Here is an 18,900-nt window from a genome sequence, read left to right as displayed (position 1 = left end):
ATGTGCTGCTCTGGTTTGCCAGAAGCGGCTTTGTCATGCTGGCCACATGACCTGGAAGCTATACGCCGGCTCCCTCGGCCAATAATGCGAGATGAGCGCGCAACCCCAGAGTCGGTCACGACTAGACCTAATGGTCAGGGGTCCCTTTACCTTTTACCTTTACCTTTAAAGTTTTTATATGGGGACACTGTTCTTTTAAATATTATCTATAGATCTCCCAGTCTCTTTTAAATTTTTGGGTTGATCGATCTCTGATCTTTTCCATTTATCTGCCTGTCCCACCTCCCTTCGAAGGCTAGCATGGTATGCACATTAGTGGCCTGAGAGTAGATCTCTGGGACCTTAAGAGTTTATCTGCAATGGACTGCTCTGAATACATGGGTGGCACTTGCATGGAGAAAAAGGAAGCCCCTTGCTTGCATCTGGACCCCCTGGGAGAGGAGGTGGATCTACCCACTGCTCCCTCTGGCCTCCCTGCCTCCTACTCTGTCCTCCTGCCTTGCAAACACCCTTTTCTCTTGTTGCTCAGGGGAGAGAGGCGGCTGATGGAAAGAGCCTTCAAACCCATCCCTTTGATGCTCTGCTGCACCTCCTGTCCTTTTGGGAAACAGGAACTTTGGTCAGGAGTAAAGGTCTATATATTATATGTGTGTATGGAGAGGATAACATACATGTTTGTTTTGTTTGTTTAGTCGTTTAGTCGTGTCCGACTCTTCGTGACCCTATGGACCATAGCACGCCAGGCACTCCTGTCTTGCACTGCCTCCCGCAGTTAACATACATGTTTATACCACGTGATTCATTAAAGAGGGCATTTGAAGACCATTTCTACAAACTGGAATAATTCTGATTGAACCCCTGTACAGTTAAGTTTTTGATGTTGATGTTTTAATGTGTTTTATTTTGTTGGAAGCCGCCCAGATGGGCAGGGTGCAAGTAATGAATTTATTATTATTATTATTATTATTATTATTATTCCTTCCTAAGCCTTTCTTAGTATGCATGCTAATCAGACTCTTTTCCAACCATCCCCTTTAATGCAACAGGGCCTCCTATTTTTACTTCTATTCTTTACATAGAGATGCATAACAGAGTAAGAAACAAAAACAACCCCCCCCCCAAACGCAGTTGTGAAGGCCATAGATGGTTTAATGAGCCAAACGCCTGGGAGAAGAGGGGTCTTCTGCCAGGGTAGATATTAAAATTAAAATTAAATGTTATTAAGGCGATCCTGGCCAGCAATGCCCAGTCCTCTCCCCCTTTGCACCAGATCCCTGAAGGAGGAATCTTTTCTCTCCCCCCCCCCACTCCGCCTTCAAGGCCCCCTTTAAGAAAAGAGCTCCCTTTCCTCCCTTCTCTTCTCCCCGCCCCGGGGCTTCTCATCCTGGACCCCCTCGCAAAGCCCCTTCCCTCCTTCCCCGCCATTGGCTTTGCACTCACCCGAAATCCTGGGCAGCGGGGGGGGGATGGGAGACCCCGCGTGTGAGGTAGGGAGCGACGGCGCTTAATTAGGAGGCTTAATTGGGAAGCAGCCCCCTCCTCTGCCTCCGCACAATGCAGCCCCGCTTCCTGCCTCCTTCCCTTCCTCCTTTGCAAGCCCCGATTTTATCTCTGCTTGTGAAGGCGGAAGTGGAGGAAACTCTGGGGAGGAAGGAGAAGTTTCTCTCCACGCCCAGCCTTTTGTCTGTTATTTCATAATTGGGGGAAGGAAAACCTTGTAGCGCAGCAGTCAATGAGGAGACGAGGGAAGGAACGGGTGCATAGGGAATATAAGCTCATACATTGCCCGCCGGACTGTGCTTGCTTTGGATCCCCGCTTTTGCAAGAACGTGTTGTCCTCAATAAACTTTTTACTGCTTCCCCAATTTTGTTCAGATGGTGTTTTAAGGAACGGGATCAAGTGTCAGGACCCACTTACAATGTATGAAGTAACTTACGGCAAAAAAGCCTAATAGCTCTTCTGGGTAACTGAATAAATTATTTTAATAAATATTTCAATGAAGAGCATATTTTACCTTCTCATGTTCATGCAAACATGTCATGGTTCCACTCCAACCTCACTTAGACCCCACTTCCACCTCACCAAAGAGTCCTTTATACAGAAATCTCCTGGACAGACAGTGTCCTGTATTCTCCTCACAGAAACACACCACAGAGACACAGGAACAGTGATATGGAGTAATTGGAGCAGCTGCCGCCAGGCAGCCCAACTGGGGATTTTGATCCAGAAAAGGAGCAGACGGGGAAAGGTTAAGCAGAATCTGTTATGTATTGAGACTGAAATTACTAGGGACAGTTCGGCTTCCAATCAGGGTCCGCCGCCTGGCGTGACCTAACCAATCGCTGTAGTGTATGGGCAGGCGAACGCTCCAATCAGAACTAAGCGTGCGAACTGGTAGTTATATTCAGCAGTTTTTCTCCGGTGGCAGTTTTTGACAGTTGGAGTTGCTGTTGTTAACTGACCAGTGTTGAATAAACGATCTTAAAAGAACAATGCTGACTCGGTCTCCCTTCAAGTTGTCTATATAACTTTGGCAACGAGGATGGGATGCTAGGGCCCACCTGGCTTGAGAGATCCGATACCGCTCCGCAGCTAGAGCGACCTCTTGAGAAGGTGAATATCAAAAAAGGGTAGTTTGTACACACACTCACACACCCCTCTGTATCCAGGCAAGAAAGAGGCCTTATCGTGTAGTGTCTCCACATGTACAGAGTGCAAAGAAAGAAACACACAGGAGCCTTGCCAGGAAAGCCCCCGATGGAGAAAAAGAGAGAATAGAAGTGGAGTGAAGTTCCTTCTCTCAATCCTCCCAGGGTTCTTTATTACAGAAAAGAACTTGCGTCGTAGAATTCAAACAAACCAATGAAATCTCTCCAACACATCCCAGGACAACCCACAAAGTTTCCACCCATCTTCCACGTGTACAGTCAAGCATTGAAGAAGTTCTGGTCATCCCTTATCTACACCTCAAAGCATTCCTCTAAACAGGAAAACAGGAAGAGAGGGGAATGGCAGGGTATGCAGATCTGTAATTCCTGGGATCTGCAGAGAACAAAAGATGAGAGATAAACTCTTAACACTCCTGCATTAAGGCTGGAATTCTACATCAAAGGCAGAGGAAACCAAATTGTTTCTGCATCACTTTACATGACCCTTCACTTTCACAGAATGGAGAAACATCTCCTCTGTAGACAAAGGTATCCCAAGATCATTCAGTCTGACCCAGCCAATTCTCTAAGCTACAACTCCCACCAAGTACCCCTTGGTCAAGCTTCACCGATCATCGGCACAACTGATCAGACTGAATCATAGGAATACATTGTCCAGGATATAATACTACATTATCGGAGTTCAAGGCCACATCCCAACCAGGCCAGGGCACTCAAGGAGAACACAAAGGGTGGCCTGAGGAGAGTTCAAGGGGCCAGATTGAGAGACCTGGAGGGCCATATATGGGTGAAACTCGGAAAATTAGAATATCGTCAAAAAGTGCATTTATTTCAGTAACGCAACTTATTATTTTTAATTTTTCTTTTAATTTTTACAAATGCTTTCTTTTGCAAATTCCACAGTAATGAAAGAAATAGCTCCAATAATACAAATATAAACATCGCTATTACATTTAATTGTAATTACATTCCATTTATAATTACCCACCTAACGACAAATAATTACAATTACAACAAATAAAGGTTTGATATATCTTGCTTTGCATGTCATGCATCTATCTCATATATTGGTTTCACCTTTTAAGTTGCAGTTACAGGTAGGCAGCCGTGTTGGTCTGAGTCGAAGCAAAATAAAAAAAATTCCTTCAGTAGCACCTTAAAGACCAACTAAGTTTTTAATTTGGTATGAGCAACTTTTAAGTTGCGTTACTGAAATAAATGCACTTTTCGATGATATTCTAATTTCCCGTGTTGTAAGAATTTTAGTTTCACCTGTATGTTTCCCCATCCCTGCTCATCATTCCTCCCCATTTCTTTATGGAGGGGCAAAGGCAATGCACTCTGTATAGATGCAACTACAACCAAACACCTGGTATTTTCAGGTTGTGCCAAGGTGGCTTCCTTCTGCATTGTCAGCAAGTGACAACTGTCATGGAACAATCCCCAGTGTCTCTACAGAAAATCTTACTGTTGGTCCTGTAGGGGCAGGGGAGAGAGGCAGTCTGTTAGCTGAATAGGTTTGGGGGCTATAAATGCCAAGAACGAAAGAATGATCTGGAATAAATGTGTAACCTGCCTCAAGATTCTTTGTGGTTGTTTTGTGCTTTTACATTAACTAAATCTGCTGCAAAACAACAATAGAAATGGAAATGAGCTGGAACAACTTGAGAAACCTGCCCTTCTGGATTCCTTGCATTTCATTGTCTGTCTGACTGACCTCTCTCACTTTTCTTCTTTCCACCCATGAACATACGTGTGTGTGTGTGTGTGTGTGTTAGAGATACACATACAGTCATACCCCTTGTTATCTCCACCTCTGGTTGCGGACTTTTCGGGTTATGCACGGACCCCTGGAACGAATTATTTTATCATTTATTTATTTATTTATTTATTTATACGCCGCCCATCTGGAGGGTATTATTTATACCCATTTGTATCTGGATGGTCCACTGTAACTGCAACCTTAATTTCATACTTCATGCATCTGACAAAGCACATTTCCAAACAATCTCTGTTTTGGGGTGGGATTCAGTCACGCACAGGCAAATTCAGGTTGCATAATTAAAGCTGCATTGGAGTTCTTGCACAACAAACACACTTCCCCAAAAGACTGCAAGAAACAAAACAACCGGGTGAGGGAGTCCACCAAACTATATAATAGAATACGTCAGAATGAACTTTTTGAAACGGATCTGTGCTTTATTAAAGTTTTATGAACCCATTACCAGCAAAACCCCATTTAGAACAACAAAGGTTGAATCATAGAATCATAGATGTGAGGGAGAAGAGTTACCGACAACCCCCTCCCATCTTGAATACTAGCTCCTCCCCCAGCGGGGAGGGGGAGACTTCGAGTGGTGAGTCAGGAAGTGGAGACAAGAGCATGAGTACCCTAGCGGAGCCAAGGCACCGCCGGGGAAGGGAACAAGGGAGCAGGGAGACGGTGGAAAAGAGGCCAATCCCACCGACGCCGGAATTGCGCAGGAAGTGCCGGGGGAGGAGATTCAGTATGCCGAGATTATTATGCTGGAGGAAAACGTGCGAACCGCCATTCAGAGGTTCTGTGGGAGACTAACAACATGTAGTAACTACCTGTAAATAGCCCTATTGATTAGCACTGTAAATACACAGCACCAATAAAAGAATAAAATGCAGAGCTGTGTAGAGTCGTTACTCTGAAGTAGCCTACACCAGGCACCTGTGACAATAGAGTTGGAAGAGACCACAAGGGCCATCCAGTCCAACCCCCTGCCAAGCAGGAAACACCATCAAAGCATTCTTGACATATGGCTGTCAAGCCTCCGCTTAAAGACCTCCAAAGAAGGAGACTCCACCACACTCCTTGGCAGCAAATTCCACTGTTGAACAGCTCTTACTGTCAGAAGTTCTTCCTAATGTTTAGGTGGAAGCTTCTTTCTTGTAGTTTGAATCCATTGCTCCGTGTCCGCTTCTCTGGAGCAGCAGAAAACAACCTTCCACCCTCCTCTATATGACATCCTTATATATATTTGAACATGGTTATCATATCACCTCTTAACCTTCTCTTCTCCAGGCTAAACATACCCAGCTCCCTAAGCCGTTCCTCATAAGGCATCGTTTCCAGTCCTTTGACCATATTGGTTGCCCTCTTCTGGACACGTTCCAGCTTGTCAGTATCCTTCTTGAACTGTGGTGCCCAGAACTGGATACAGTACTCCAGGTGAGGTCTGACCAGAGCAGAATACAGTATATTATTAGCAACTGGTCGAAAGGAACCCAAACCAGCCATATTCACAAACGGAGGAACTGTAGGTGGGAATGAAGGACTGACACAGGAAATACAAATCCAGCTCTCTGTTCTGAGCAATACGCAGCATTGCAGGGAAATTCCAGAATGCCAGATTCCAAGTTATCCAGATCAACAGTCTTCAGATACCTCCTGAAAAAGAGAGGATCGCCAAATAGCGTAGCCTCCAAGACAGAAAACAAACACTACCAAATTCTTTTGGACACATCCAGAGCATAGCTGCCAAGTCTCCCGTTTTTGGCGGGAAACCCCCGGATTTAAATCCGTTTCCCGCTGCACCTCCGGATTGGTAAAAACCTGTAAATTTACCGGATTTCCGAGGAAGCAGCTCCTCTCCCTCCCTGCTGGGAAATCCGGTGAATTTACAGGATTTCTGGTGCTGTCTGGACATGTGCAGAAACGACTTCCGGTGCCGCGCCGCTGGGTGAGTCAGCCGTTCCCTTATTTTTTAATGCGGAACTTGGCAGCTATGGCCCAGAGACTTGACAGTCATCTTTACTTCCCAGGAAATATTGGAATCCTGAGTGGAAAACTCCATACATTTATGTGGTTTTTCCCCTGTGTTAATTTGCTTATGAAATTCTCCACCCCCATCATTCTGCCTGGACACTGTGGTCCAGTGCCAAGGGCCTTCTGCCTGTTCCCTCACTGCGAGAAGCAAAGCTACAGGGAACCAGGCAGAACTCCTTCTTGTTAGTGGCACCTGCCCTGTGGAATGCCCTCCCATCAGATGTCAAACAGATAAATAACTACCTGACATTTAGAAGTCATCTGAAGGCAGCCCTGTTCAGATATGTTTTTAATACCGTGTTTCTCCTAAAATAAGACGGGCCTTAAAAATAAGCCATGGCAGGCTTTTCATGAGTAGAATAAATATAAGACATACCCCGAAAATAAGCCGGGGGGGGGGGAGCAGGTCCGGAAGAGGAAAAGGAAGAGGAAAAGGAAGTTTCCTGTCGGCGCCTGGAAACAGATGTTGCTGCCCCGCCAAAACGCCCAGCAATGTGTCCCACGTGGAGCCCCGACTAACCAGGAGCCAGCAAGAGCTGCAGCAGGGCCCCCCCGAGAGCCGACCAGCAGGACCCCGCGAGAGCCGCAGGTCCCGACAGTGCAGCGCGCCGAGCCCCGACCAAGCAGGACCCCACGAGGGCCGACCAGCAGGACCCGGGAGAGCCGGCAACAGCGCGTCGTGCCGATCCCCGACCCGGCGAGAGGCGTAGCGCGCGCCGCACAAAGCCCCGACTGAGCCGGAGCTGGCAAGAGGTGCAGCGCTCGCCGAGCCCCGACTCAGCAGGAGCCCGCAAGAGCGCGCTATGCTGACCCCCGACCCAGCAGGACCCGGTGAGAGGCACTGCACACGCCGCACCGAGCCCTGACTGAGCGGGAGCAGGCAACAGCGCGCCGTGCCGAGCCCCTACTGAGCGGGAGCCGGCAAAAGGCGCAGCGCTCGCCGAGCTCCGACCCAGCGGGAGCCTTCAACAGCGCGCCTCCCCGAGTCCGATCCAGAGGGAGAGCCAGCAACAGCCCGTCCCGACTGAGCAGGAGCCGGCAAGCGGTGCAGCGCTCGCGGAGCCGAGCCCCGACCGAGGGGAGCCGGCAAGAGGCGCAGCAATCACAGAGCCGAGCCCCAACCGAGCGGGAGCCGGCAACAGCTGCAGTGTGCACAGCGCCGAGCCCCGACGGCAAGAGCCACAGTATGCAGCACACCGTGCCGAGCCCCGAAGCCCAGTTGCAAAACACTACCGGTACGGTACTTTCTTTTCTTGCCTTGCCCACCTTACAATAATAAAAAATAAGACATCCCCTGAAAATAAGCCGTGGTGGGTTTTTTTGGAGGAAAAATAAATATAAGACGTGTCTTATTTTAGGAGAAACACGGTATGTGTTTTTAATGTGTGACATTTTAATGTATTTTTAATCTTTGTTTGAAGCCAGCCAGAGTGGCTGGGGAAACCTATTATTATTATTATTATTATTATTATTATTATTATTATTAAAGGTCTCCACTCCCTCTGAAGCCCTTTCCACATTTCATAAATCGGTGGTTTCCCCGAGGGAGTTAGCTGATGTTTCCTAAGGTTCCATATTGACTAAAGCATCTTCCCTGTGTGAGTCTGCCAATGTAATGTAAGTTTATCCTTCCTGTTAAAGCTCTTTCCACATTCAATACATTTAAATGGTTTCTCCCCCGTGTTAGTTCGCCAATGTAATGTAAGTTTATCCTTCCTGTTGAAGCTCTTTTCACATTCAATACATTTAAATGGTTTCTACCCCGTGTGAGTTCGTTGATGTATTCTAAGCCTTTTACTTTCACTGAAGCTTGCTCCACATTCAATACATTCAAATGGTTTCTCCCCCGTGTGAGTTCGTTGATGTTTTCTAAGAGTTCCATTTTCCCTGAAGCTCTTTCCACATTCAATACATTTAAATGGTTTCTCCCCCGTGTGAGTTCGTTGATGTATTCTAAGCCTTTTACTTTCACTGAAGCTTGCTCCACATTCAATACATTCAAATGGTTTCTCCCCCGTGTGAGTTCGTTGATGTTTTCTAAGAGTTCCATTTTCCCTGAAGCTCTTTCCACATTCAATACATTTAAATGGTTTCTCCCCCGTGTGAGTTCGTTGATGTATTCTAAGTGCTCCACTTTCACTGAAGCTCTTTCCACATTCAATACATTCATATGGTTTCTCTCCCGTGTGAGTTCGTTGATGTATTCTAAGGTGTTCATTTCGACTGAAGCTCTTTCCACATTCAATACATTCATATGGTTTCTCTCCCGTGTGAGTTCGTTGATGTATTCTAAGGTGTCCATTTACACTGAAGCTCTTTCCACATTCAATACATTCAAATGGTTTCTCCCCTGTGTGAGTTCGTTGATGTATTCTAAGGTGTCCATTTTCACTGAAGCTCTTTCCACATTCAATACATTTAAATGGTTTCTCCCCCGTGTGAGTTCGTTGATGTATTCTAAGTGCTCCACTTAAACTGAAGCTCTTTCCACATTCAATACATTCATATGGTTTCTCTCCGGTGTGAGTTCGTTGATGTATTCTAAGGTGTCCATTTTCACTGAAGCTCTTTCCACATTCAATACATTTAAATGGTTTCTCCCCTGTGTGAGTTCGTTGATGTATTCTAAGGTGTCCATTTTGACTGAAGCTCTTCCCACATTCAATACATTCAAATGGTTTCTCCCCTGTGTGAGTTCGTTGATGTCTTCTAAGGTGTCCATTTACACTGAAGCTCTTTCCACATTCAATACATTTAAATGGTTTCTCCCCTGTGTGAGTTCGTTGATGTCTTCTAAGTGCTCCACTTACACTGAAGCTCTTTCCACATTCAATACATTTAAATGGTTTCTCCCCCGTGTGAATTCGTTGGTGTATTCTAAGTGCTCCACTGTTGCTGAAGCTCTTTCCACATTCAATGCATTTAAATGATTTCTCCCCTGTGTGAGTTCGTTGATGTATTCTAAGGTGTCCATATTGAGTGAAGCTCTTTCCATATTCAATACATTCAAATGGTTTCTCCCCTGTGTGAGTTTGTTGATGTCTTCTAAGTGTTCCACTGTGACTAAAACACATCCCACATTCCATGCATTTAAACTTTCCCTTTGTTCTTCCCAATGAATTCACAGATGACTCCATAGAATTCTGGCTATCATCTTCCTCACCTGTTTGGGAGTCTGGATGGAAAGAGAATCCTGTTTGAAATACAAGAAATACAAGAAAGAAACTGAACACACACCAATCCCAACGTGCACCTTCTCTTATTTTAACACTGTTTCCTTTCTCCACTGTATGTTCCAAATTTTCAGGAATGCTGATGAGAAAATGGCAAGAACAACACAATAACTCCACTCACACTTAATAAACTGCATTATTTTATAATCTACTAGCTGACTCGACCACGCGTTGCTGTGATTCTTTCCTGTGATGCCCCCACCCACCCTGTCCCGATCCATGACGTATCCTGCCCCTCCTCCCTTCACCCCGGCTCATCCCTGTGTTTCAGTAGGATACCCTTACCGCTGTTGTCCCTGGGGAGTGTTGGCCCCTCCCCCATGTATCTCCATACAGTGGTGCCTCGCTAGACGAATTTAATTCGTTCCACATGAAAAATTCGTCTAGCGAATCCCATAGGAATGCATTGGATTTTTTTTTTGGATTTTTTTTGCCCATAGGAACCCATTAATTGAATTTCAAAGCATTCCTATGGGAAACAGCGATTCGCTAGACGAATTTTTCGTAAAACGAATTCGTCTAGCGAGGCAACCTCTGCTCGAAAAATCCTTTCGTTAAGCGGAAATTTCGTTAAGTAGGGCAATCCTTAAGCAAGGCACCACTGTACCTTGGCCCCCACCCTTGGAGAAGGAACTGTTAGGTTCTGGGTTTCATTTCCCAGTATTTACTTTTGACTGAGCCCTCTGTTGTCACTTCCCCCCTGTATCTCCATACATTGGCCCCTGCCACACACACACACCCCGAGGCAGGCCCCTACCTCCACTTGGCAATGGTGGTTATTTGGCGGGGGATTTTTTTTGGGGGGGGGTGTAGTGGTGCTAAATGGTAAAGTAAAAACCCCTTGCTGTGCAGGGGCCTACATAAATCAAAGGCCGTGCTGCGGCCTGTGATCCATGCGCTTGTCCTCTCCCTAGGAGCCTGGCAGGGGCCTAGGGGTCTGATAATGGCCGCCTTGGTGGTTTCAGTTGCTGAGTTGACTATGTCACTTGGTTTGTGGGTGTGGCTTATATTTCACAGGAAGGGAGGGGGTGGAGGAGGGTATAATGCCACTTGAGGGCGCTGTTTGACTTGGTGGAAAACCAGGTCTGTACCTGCCCAGGTGTGTGATTTGACATTGCTAAGTGGATGTAGGGGCCTGCCTGGGGGGGGGGTTTGGCACAGACCGCAGCACGGCCTTTGATTTATGTAGGCCCCTGCACGGTAAGGGGTTTTCACTTTACCATTTAGCACCACTACACCCCCCCCAAAAAAAACCCCCACCAAATAACCAACATTGCCAAGTGGAGGTAGGGGCCTGCCTCGGAGGGGGGGTGGCACAGGCCCGTGCGCAGGGGCCAATGTATGGAGATACAGGGGGAGGGGCCAACACTCCCCAGGGACAACAGAAGGCTCAGACAAAAGTGCATGCTGAGAAATAGAACCTAGCAGCTGACATTTCCTTCTCCAAGGGTGGGGGCCAAGGTATGGAGATACATGGGGGAGGGGTCAACACTCCCCAGGGATAACAGAGGGAAGGGTATCCTACCGAAACACAGGGATGAGCCGGGGTGGAGGGAGGAGGGGCAGGATACGTCATGGATCGGGACAGGGTGGGGTGGGGATCACAGGAAAGAACCACAGCAACACGTGGTCGGGTCAACTAGTTATAAATAAAAGGACACATGCTGATTCCTTTACCGTCCGTGGGCCGGATTTAGAAGGTGATTGGGCCTTAGTTTTGGAGCCCTGGCCTAAGCTTTTGTGGGCTGCAGTCTGACAAAATGGACTCTTGACCAGGAAAGCTGGTGCCACTATAAACTTGTGAGTCTCTTTGTTGGCTTTATGTACTTATTTTGAAATTTGAACCAAGGTTGAACCGCATTATCTCCATGGAAGCTAAGGAATGGACAAAATTACAGGGGCGCTATAAATTATTCCACTCATTCACTCACCCAACCCTAGTCTTTAAGATTGGTAAATTTGCACAATTGGCCTTTAATTCTGGCCACCCTTGGTCTTTTTGTGCTCAATCCTATGTGTAGAGCCTCCAGCCACAGGAATTGTGTATCTTGATACTGGGCCCTTTGTCCTTTAAGCCCACCAAACTGGGGAGGTGCATGCATTTATTGTGTTTTGATGCTGGTGGAATGTATCATTCTGACCCAGTCCATAAAAAAAATAGAAACTATTTCAATATATAAATTATGATGGGAAGCATTTCCATAGCCCCCTTCACCCATTTTTTGGTTTGTTGTTCCAGCAGTGGAAATACAGTGGTGCTGTATCTTGGTTTTCGAACAGCTGAGTTCCTGAACAACTCGGAACCGAAACACTGCAAACCCAGAAGTAGTGTTCCGCTCCTGAGCGTCCATTTTTACTGTTGCACAGCTAATTTAAGACCCCCCCCCTAAAAAAAATCGATGTCAAATTTTATTCCCTTTGGGTTCTGGCTCCATTATGGATCCTGCCCTCCCTCTTTCACTGGGAGGACATTACTCCATGCTGGTTCTTGTTTGGAGACTCCTTGGGTCTCACTGGGGGAACAATATTCCATATTTCTTCCTCATCTTTTTTAATGTCAGTGACACTGTTCATGACTGATGGTTGTTCCTCTTGCTCAACTTCATTCTCTGTTAGTGTTAATCCTTTTTGACTGTCCAAACAATTCTGATTCCTTTCACGATATTCACGCAGCTGCATATTATTTTGTAATATTTCATCTTTCACATCCAAAAGCAATCCCAAAAGGTCATCAGACTACAGACATCCTGTTCATCTCTAATTTCATAGGAACTGAGCAGAGCAGGAGGTGGCGTGATTCATATTTCCAAAAGCATCAAAAAATCAAGTTTTTATCTGATCTAATTATAGTCTCCTTTTAAAATCTTCTTCATGGTTTAAAAATCTTGTGACTATTTATGAAAAGTGCATTGATTAAACTTCATATACGCATTTTTTACATATTTTACGCTCTCTTCGCAATTGACAGTTCTCAGTCTCAAATAGGTAAACACATTCCTTTCTATTGTAACGTCATAATGGTGGCTCGTTGATCCCTCTCCAGGGACCCGACTCCAGGGGGCCCTTCCCCCGTCCAAACTGGGATTTTAGTAAATTTAAGCCTTCTCCCCTTTACCCTTCCTCGGGAGAAGGGTTTAAGTCAGGGGTCAGCAAACTTTTTCAGCAGGGGGCCGGTCCACTGTCCCTCAGACCTTGTGCGGGGCCGGACTCCCCACAAATAACCCAGAGATGCATTTTAAACAAAAGGACACATTCTACTCATGTAAAAACACCAGGCAGGTCCCACAAATAACTAGAGATGCATTTTAAATAAAAGAATACATTCTCATGTAAAAACATGCTGATTCCTGAAATGTCTGCGGGCCGAATTTAGAAGGCGATTGGGCCGCATCCGGCCCCCGGGCCTTAGTTTGGGGTCCCCTGGTTCAAGTCCAATTCTTGGTAAATTGGAAGATTCCTTTCAATCTTTCCGGCTACAGGCAAATTAACTGTGTTACAGTTCTCTCAATCGGGGGAAATCAACGTCCTGTTTAAATTTCCTCCTGTGGCCAATTCTTTCCAATTAAAAATATTTTATTTTCTCATTTTGCATTACTTTCTATGGGAAAGTGCGCCCTGGTTTTGAAACGATTTGGTTTTGGAAGTCTTCCGGAACCGATTAAGTTTGAGAACCAAGGTACCACTGTAACTCCTAAGATTTAGAAGCCTGGAGGAAGAAAATCTGCCCCCACTACTTAATGAAAAGGATTAAAAAAACAAAGAGCTGTTTAAGAGGCCTCACCCCTTCATTCTTCCTGCCAGGATCTCTCTGCCTTTTGTCTCCTCTCCATCTTTTCTCTTTCTCCCTCCACCATCCATCCATCCCTGTCCCCATCTCCTCTCCCCTGGAACTCACCCAATTTCTCCAAGGGTCCTGGGAGGGAATGCTCAGAGGTTGCTGGGAGGGATGCAGGAGACAGCCTGACAAGATCAACCGTCCATCTTCCTCCTTCCATCCTGGCCAGGTTTGCAGGTTCCGTCTCAGATAGGTTTGCAGGTTCAGCTTCCCAAGGAGCCCAGAAGCCAGAGCAAGCTGCAAGCAAATCAAAACGTTAGATGGGCTTTAAGAATCACTTCTAAAGAAGTTTATGGACAATTCAGATAAATGAAAACTGTGGAGAATGCATCAAAATGCCATGAAGGGAATGGGGGGAAGTCACGAGATTCAGGCTGATAAATGTATTATGGCCTAAACTTTTGTGGGCTGCAGTCTGACAAAGTGGACTCTTGACCAGGAAAGCTGGGGCCACTATAAACTTGTGAGTCTCTTTGTTGGCTTTGTGGGAATGCTCAGGGTGGCAGGAGGGGACATATTGTTTATTAATATCCTTCCTAACTTGCGCTAGTATGTTCATTTACTTAGCACAATTTACATTCCTCTTCTCACACACAGCAGAAATCTGGTTGCAGGCTTGTTAGATCCACTTACTATTATGCATTTCAATCTACCTCAGATTGAATTATATGTTCCTGGATAAGATCCCCTTTTCAAATCCCTCATTAAAAGGATAAAGACACCATAGTATTATTCATAAGCAATAAAAAGAAAGTTTACTCATTATCAGACAGAGCACAATGTGATCCCTGAAGGCAGGCTTAAGGCTTAAAGTTACAAGCATATACAAACAGGTTTACCCCATATGTGGGTTGACCTAGTGACTGCAGTTAGCAGTCCAGGAAGTTCACATGATGAAAGGAAGATGGAAAGGATAGAGTGGCAGCATGCCTTGGCCTTTTACCAGGTCTGGAAAGGTCACGCCCACCCACTAGTCACATGCAAGGAAGGATGCTCCAGGCCAGGAGGAACAGGAAGTTTCAACTGGCTGGACCAAACATTCCCTTGAATGTCCACTCTAGGAGAACATTCTCTCGTTCTTATTCTTTCTTTCCCTCTCCTTCCTTCCTTCTTTATCTCTGTCTTCTCTCCCTCTTTCTTTTTCTTTCCTTCTTTATTCCTCCTTTCCTACTCTTATTTCTCTCACCTCTTTCCTTCCTCTCTCCCTCCTGCTCCCTCTTTTCTTCCTTCCTTCCTTCCTTCCTTCCTTCCTCCCTTCCTTCCCATCTTTCTTCCTCTCCCTCATTCTTATTCTTTCTTTCCCTCTACTTCCTTCCTTCTTTCTCCCTTTCCGTCTTCTCTCCCTCTTTCTTTTTCTTTCCTTCTTCATTCCCTTCCTTATTTCCTACTCTTCTTTCTCTCCCCTCTTTCCTTCCTTCCTCTCTCCCTCCCACTCCCTCTTTTCTTCCTTCCTTCCTTCCTCCCTCCCCTCCCTCTCCCTCTCCTTAGAAACATAGGATGCTGCTTTATACTTCTGGCCCTTAAACCCTGGAACCAGGAGAGCAGCTCCAGTGAGTCAACCTCAGCCAGTCCCTTTGGTGAAGGGTGGTGGCTCACTGGCAGAACATCTGTCCTGCATGCAGAAGGACCCCAGCATCTCCAGGTACTAGTAGCTCTGCAAAGGTCCTGCATGAAACCCTAGCGAGCCTCCACCACCCAGTGCAGTTACCAAAAATCATTTTTCAATAAATTGTACAATAATTGTACATTTGAATATCTACTTGCCATTATTCTGACTATGTTTCTGCTTTCAGAGCTAGTTATTACTTACATTATTACAAAAAACAGTAAGAATTGAATGCAGTGACAATAATTTATGATAATAAAGAGTGGACACATAGTCCTACAGATACAACCGGCCCTTTGAGGGTGACCAAACTGATGATGCGGCCCTGATGAATTTGACTTTGACACCCCTGCAGTACTCTATTAAACATTAAAAGCCTCTTTCTGACGTGTCTATAAAAATGCAAGTAACAGATACAATTTAAATATATGAAGTATAAATAATTATGGGAAGCATTTCCATAGCCCCCTTCACCCATTTTTTGGATTGATGTGCAACATCATTATAGTCAATTAATTCTGCAGTGGGAATAGCACCTAAAAGCCTGGAGGAAGAAAATCTGTCCCCACTACTTTATGAAAAGGATTAAAAAAACAAAGAGCTACTTTGGAGAAGGCCTCACCCCTTCATTCTTCCTGCCAGGAACTCTCTGCCTTTTGTCTCCTCTCCATCTTTTCCTCTTTCTCCCTCCACCATCCATCCATCCCTGTCCCCATCTCCTCTCCCCTGGAACTCACCAGATTTCTCCCAGGGTCCTGGGAGGGAATGCTCAGAGGTTGTGGGGAGGGATGCGGGAGACAGCCTGACCAGGTCAACAGTCCATCATCCTCCTTCCATCCTGGCCAGGTTTTCAGGTTCAGCTTCCCGAGGAGGGCAGAAATCACAGCAAGTTGCAGCTTCCTGGGAGGGAGGAAGAAGTCAAGGGAGTCACAGAGCCCCTGCAGGGATTCTCCTGCCCAAGACATTCTGCTGCCTCTGGAGAAGCTCCAATTGGGCACCCCCATCCCAAGAGCCCCCACCCATATTCAAACACCTTTAGTAATTCCTTTCATCACCTCCCTTTTTTATTTTCGATATTCAATCTTTATTGGTTTAAAATCAACACACACACACACACACAATGAAAGTGTATAAAAAGGAAAAAAACAAAACAAAAAAGCACAATACATCTTACAAAAATAGAACGCATCACAGATGCACAAAATTGTTCCAACCATCAACTTCCGACTTCCTTTATATGGATTATTTGTTTTCTTAATTACTTGCCTCTATTTTTCAATAAACTTTATCTTGATTAAATCTTGTCTGAATTCTTTAAACCTTACTCAATTCCGAGAGTTATTTGAAGCGTTCTAAAGTTTTTATATGGGGACACTGTTCTTTTAAATATTGTCTACAGATCTCCCATTCTCTTTTCAATTTTTGGGTTGATCGATCTCTGATCTTTTCCATCATCTATGCTACTTCTATATATTGAAGCATTTTTACTTGCCACTCCTCTTTTGATGGAATTTTATCTCCTTTCTATCCCTTGGCAATCAGCATCCTCGCTGCCATTGTTGCATACAAAAAGACCCCTTCCCAATAGCCTCCACCCATTTTCAAACAACATTGGCCATTCCTTTCACCCACCTTTCCCACCTCCCTTCCAAGGCTGGCATGGTATGCACATTAGTGGCCTGAGAGTAGATCCCATGGAACTTAAGAGTTAACCTGCAATGGACTGCTCTGAATACATGAGTGGCCCTTGCATGGAGATGGAGGAACCCCCTTGCTTGCATCTGAACTCCCCTGGGAGAGGAGGTGGATCTACCCACTGCTCCCTCTGCCCTCCTTGCCTCCTCCTCTGTTCTCCTGCCCTGCAAACACCCTTTTCTCTTGTTGCTCAGGGGAGAGAGGCGGCTGATGGAAAGAGCCTTCAAACCCATCCATTTGCTCCTCTGCTCCCCCTAAGTAATCAACTTAGATTGCAAGTTCCCAGGATAAGCACTTTGGAGCACTGCTTGCCAATATTATGTGTGTGTATGGACCTAGAGGATAACATACATGTTTATACCACGTGATTCATTAAAGTGGGCATTTCTTTAAAATTGAAGACCATTTCTACAAACTGGAATACTTCTGATGGCAGCCCTGTACAGGAAAGTTTTTGATGTTTTAATGTGTTTTATTTTGTTAGAAGCCGCCCAGATGGGCAGGGTGCAAGTAATGAATTTATTATTATTATTATTATTATTATTATTATTATTATTACTCCTTGCTAAGCCTGTCTTGCTATGCATGCTGATCATACTCTGTTCCAACCATCCCCTTTAATGCAACATGGTCTCCTGTTTTTACTGCTATTCTTTACATTTTTTACTGTCCTTCCTCCGAAGATCACAGGGCAGCTTGCAATAGAAAAACACAGAGATGCATAACAGAGTAAGAAACAAAATCGACAACCCCCCCCCCCAACCGCAGTTGTGAAGGCCATAGATTGTTTAAGGAGCCAAACGCCTGGGAGAAGAGGAATGCTTTGGCCTGTTGCCTAAAGATAAGGTCCTCCTCCGAGGGGGTCTTCTGCCAGGGTACAGATATTAAAATTAAAACTATTATTAAGGCGATCCTGGCCAGCAATGTCCACTCCTCTCCCGCCTCCTTCCCTGCAACTCCCTTTGCACCAGATCCATGCAGGAGGAAGCTTCTCTCCCCCCCCCCCCACTCCGCCTTCAAAGCCCCCATTTAAAAAACAGCTCCCTTTCCTCCTCTCTCTTCCCCCCCTTGTCCTCTTCCCCCCCTTGTCCCGGGGCTTCTCATCCTGGACCTCCTTGCAAAGCCCCTTCCCTCCTTCCCCGCCATTGGCTTTGCACTCACCTGAAATCCTGGGCAGGGGGGAACGGGAATGGGAGACCCCGCGTGTGGGGTAAGGAGTGATGGCGCTTAATTAGGAGGCTTAATTGGGAAGCAGCCCCCTCCTCTGCCTCCGCACGATGCAGCCCCGCCTCCTTCCCTCCCTCCTTTGCAAGCCCCGATTTTATCTCTGCTGGTGAAGCCGGAAGTGGAGGCAACTCTGGGGAGGAAGGAGAAGTTTCCCCCCACGCCGCGCCTGTTATTTGATAATTGGGGGAAGGAAAACCTTGTAGCACCCAGCCAATGGGGAGACGAGGGAAGAAACGTGTGCATAGGGAATATAAACTCATACTTTGCCCGCTGAACTGTGCCTGCTTTGGACTCCGCTCTTGCAAGAACGTATTATGCTCAATAAACTCTTTACAGTACATTTTCCGAGCACAATTCAAAGTGTTGGTGCTGACCTTAAAACCCTAAATGGCCTCGGTCCAGTATACGTGAAGGAGCGTCTCCACCCTCATCGTTGTGCCTGGACGCTGAGGTCCAGCTCCGAGGACCTTCTGGCAGTTCCCCCACTGCGAGAAGTGAGGTTACAGGTAACCAGGCAGAAGGTCTTCTTGGTAGCGGCGCCTGCCCTGTGGAACGCCCTCCCAGCAGATGTCAAAGAGGAAAACAACGACCAGACTTTTAGAAGATGTTGTAAATTTTAAGGTTTTATATATATATAACCTTAAAATTATATATATAAAATAATTGTTCATAAACATGCACATGAATGTACAGGCACATGTCTGAAGCAGCACAGGAAGACAGGCCTGACTGACACCAATTTAACTCTGACCAGGTGTTCCTCTGCAAGGAAGAAGGGGGGTGGGAGGAACCTTCTCATTGTCTCGGGAATTAAAGTGATAATCCCTGGCATCCTGAT

The 18,900-nt window shown here is 45.9% G+C and overlaps 1 protein-coding gene across 1 annotated transcript in view; it reads right to left on the bottom strand.

Annotated features, from left to right (window-relative positions):
• The window catches only part of LOC118079168 (zinc finger protein 585A-like), a 51,746-nt gene extending 33,453 nt beyond the window's left edge, over nt 1-18,293 (bottom strand). The window contains exons 1-4 of the mRNA XM_060270831.1: nt 17,997-18,293; nt 15,763-16,040; nt 13,595-13,771; nt 9,630-9,659 (exon numbers count right to left, since the gene is read on the bottom strand). Coding sequence (XP_060126814.1) covers nt 9,630-9,659; nt 13,595-13,771; nt 15,763-15,840 — 285 coding nt within the window. The 5' untranslated portion in view covers nt 15,841-16,040; nt 17,997-18,293. The remainder of the gene's footprint in view (nt 1-9,629; nt 9,660-13,594; nt 13,772-15,762; nt 16,041-17,996) is intronic.
• Between the last annotated feature and the right edge of the window lie 607 nt (nt 18,294-18,900).

This window comes from Zootoca vivipara, chromosome 2, assembly GCF_963506605.1.
Source record: "Zootoca vivipara chromosome 2, rZooViv1.1, whole genome shotgun sequence".
In the NCBI taxonomy this organism is placed as follows: domain Eukaryota; kingdom Metazoa; phylum Chordata; class Lepidosauria; order Squamata; family Lacertidae; genus Zootoca; species Zootoca vivipara.
The sequence above is the reverse complement of the archived record's forward strand: the minus strand, read 5'-3'. Positions and strand labels throughout refer to the sequence as shown.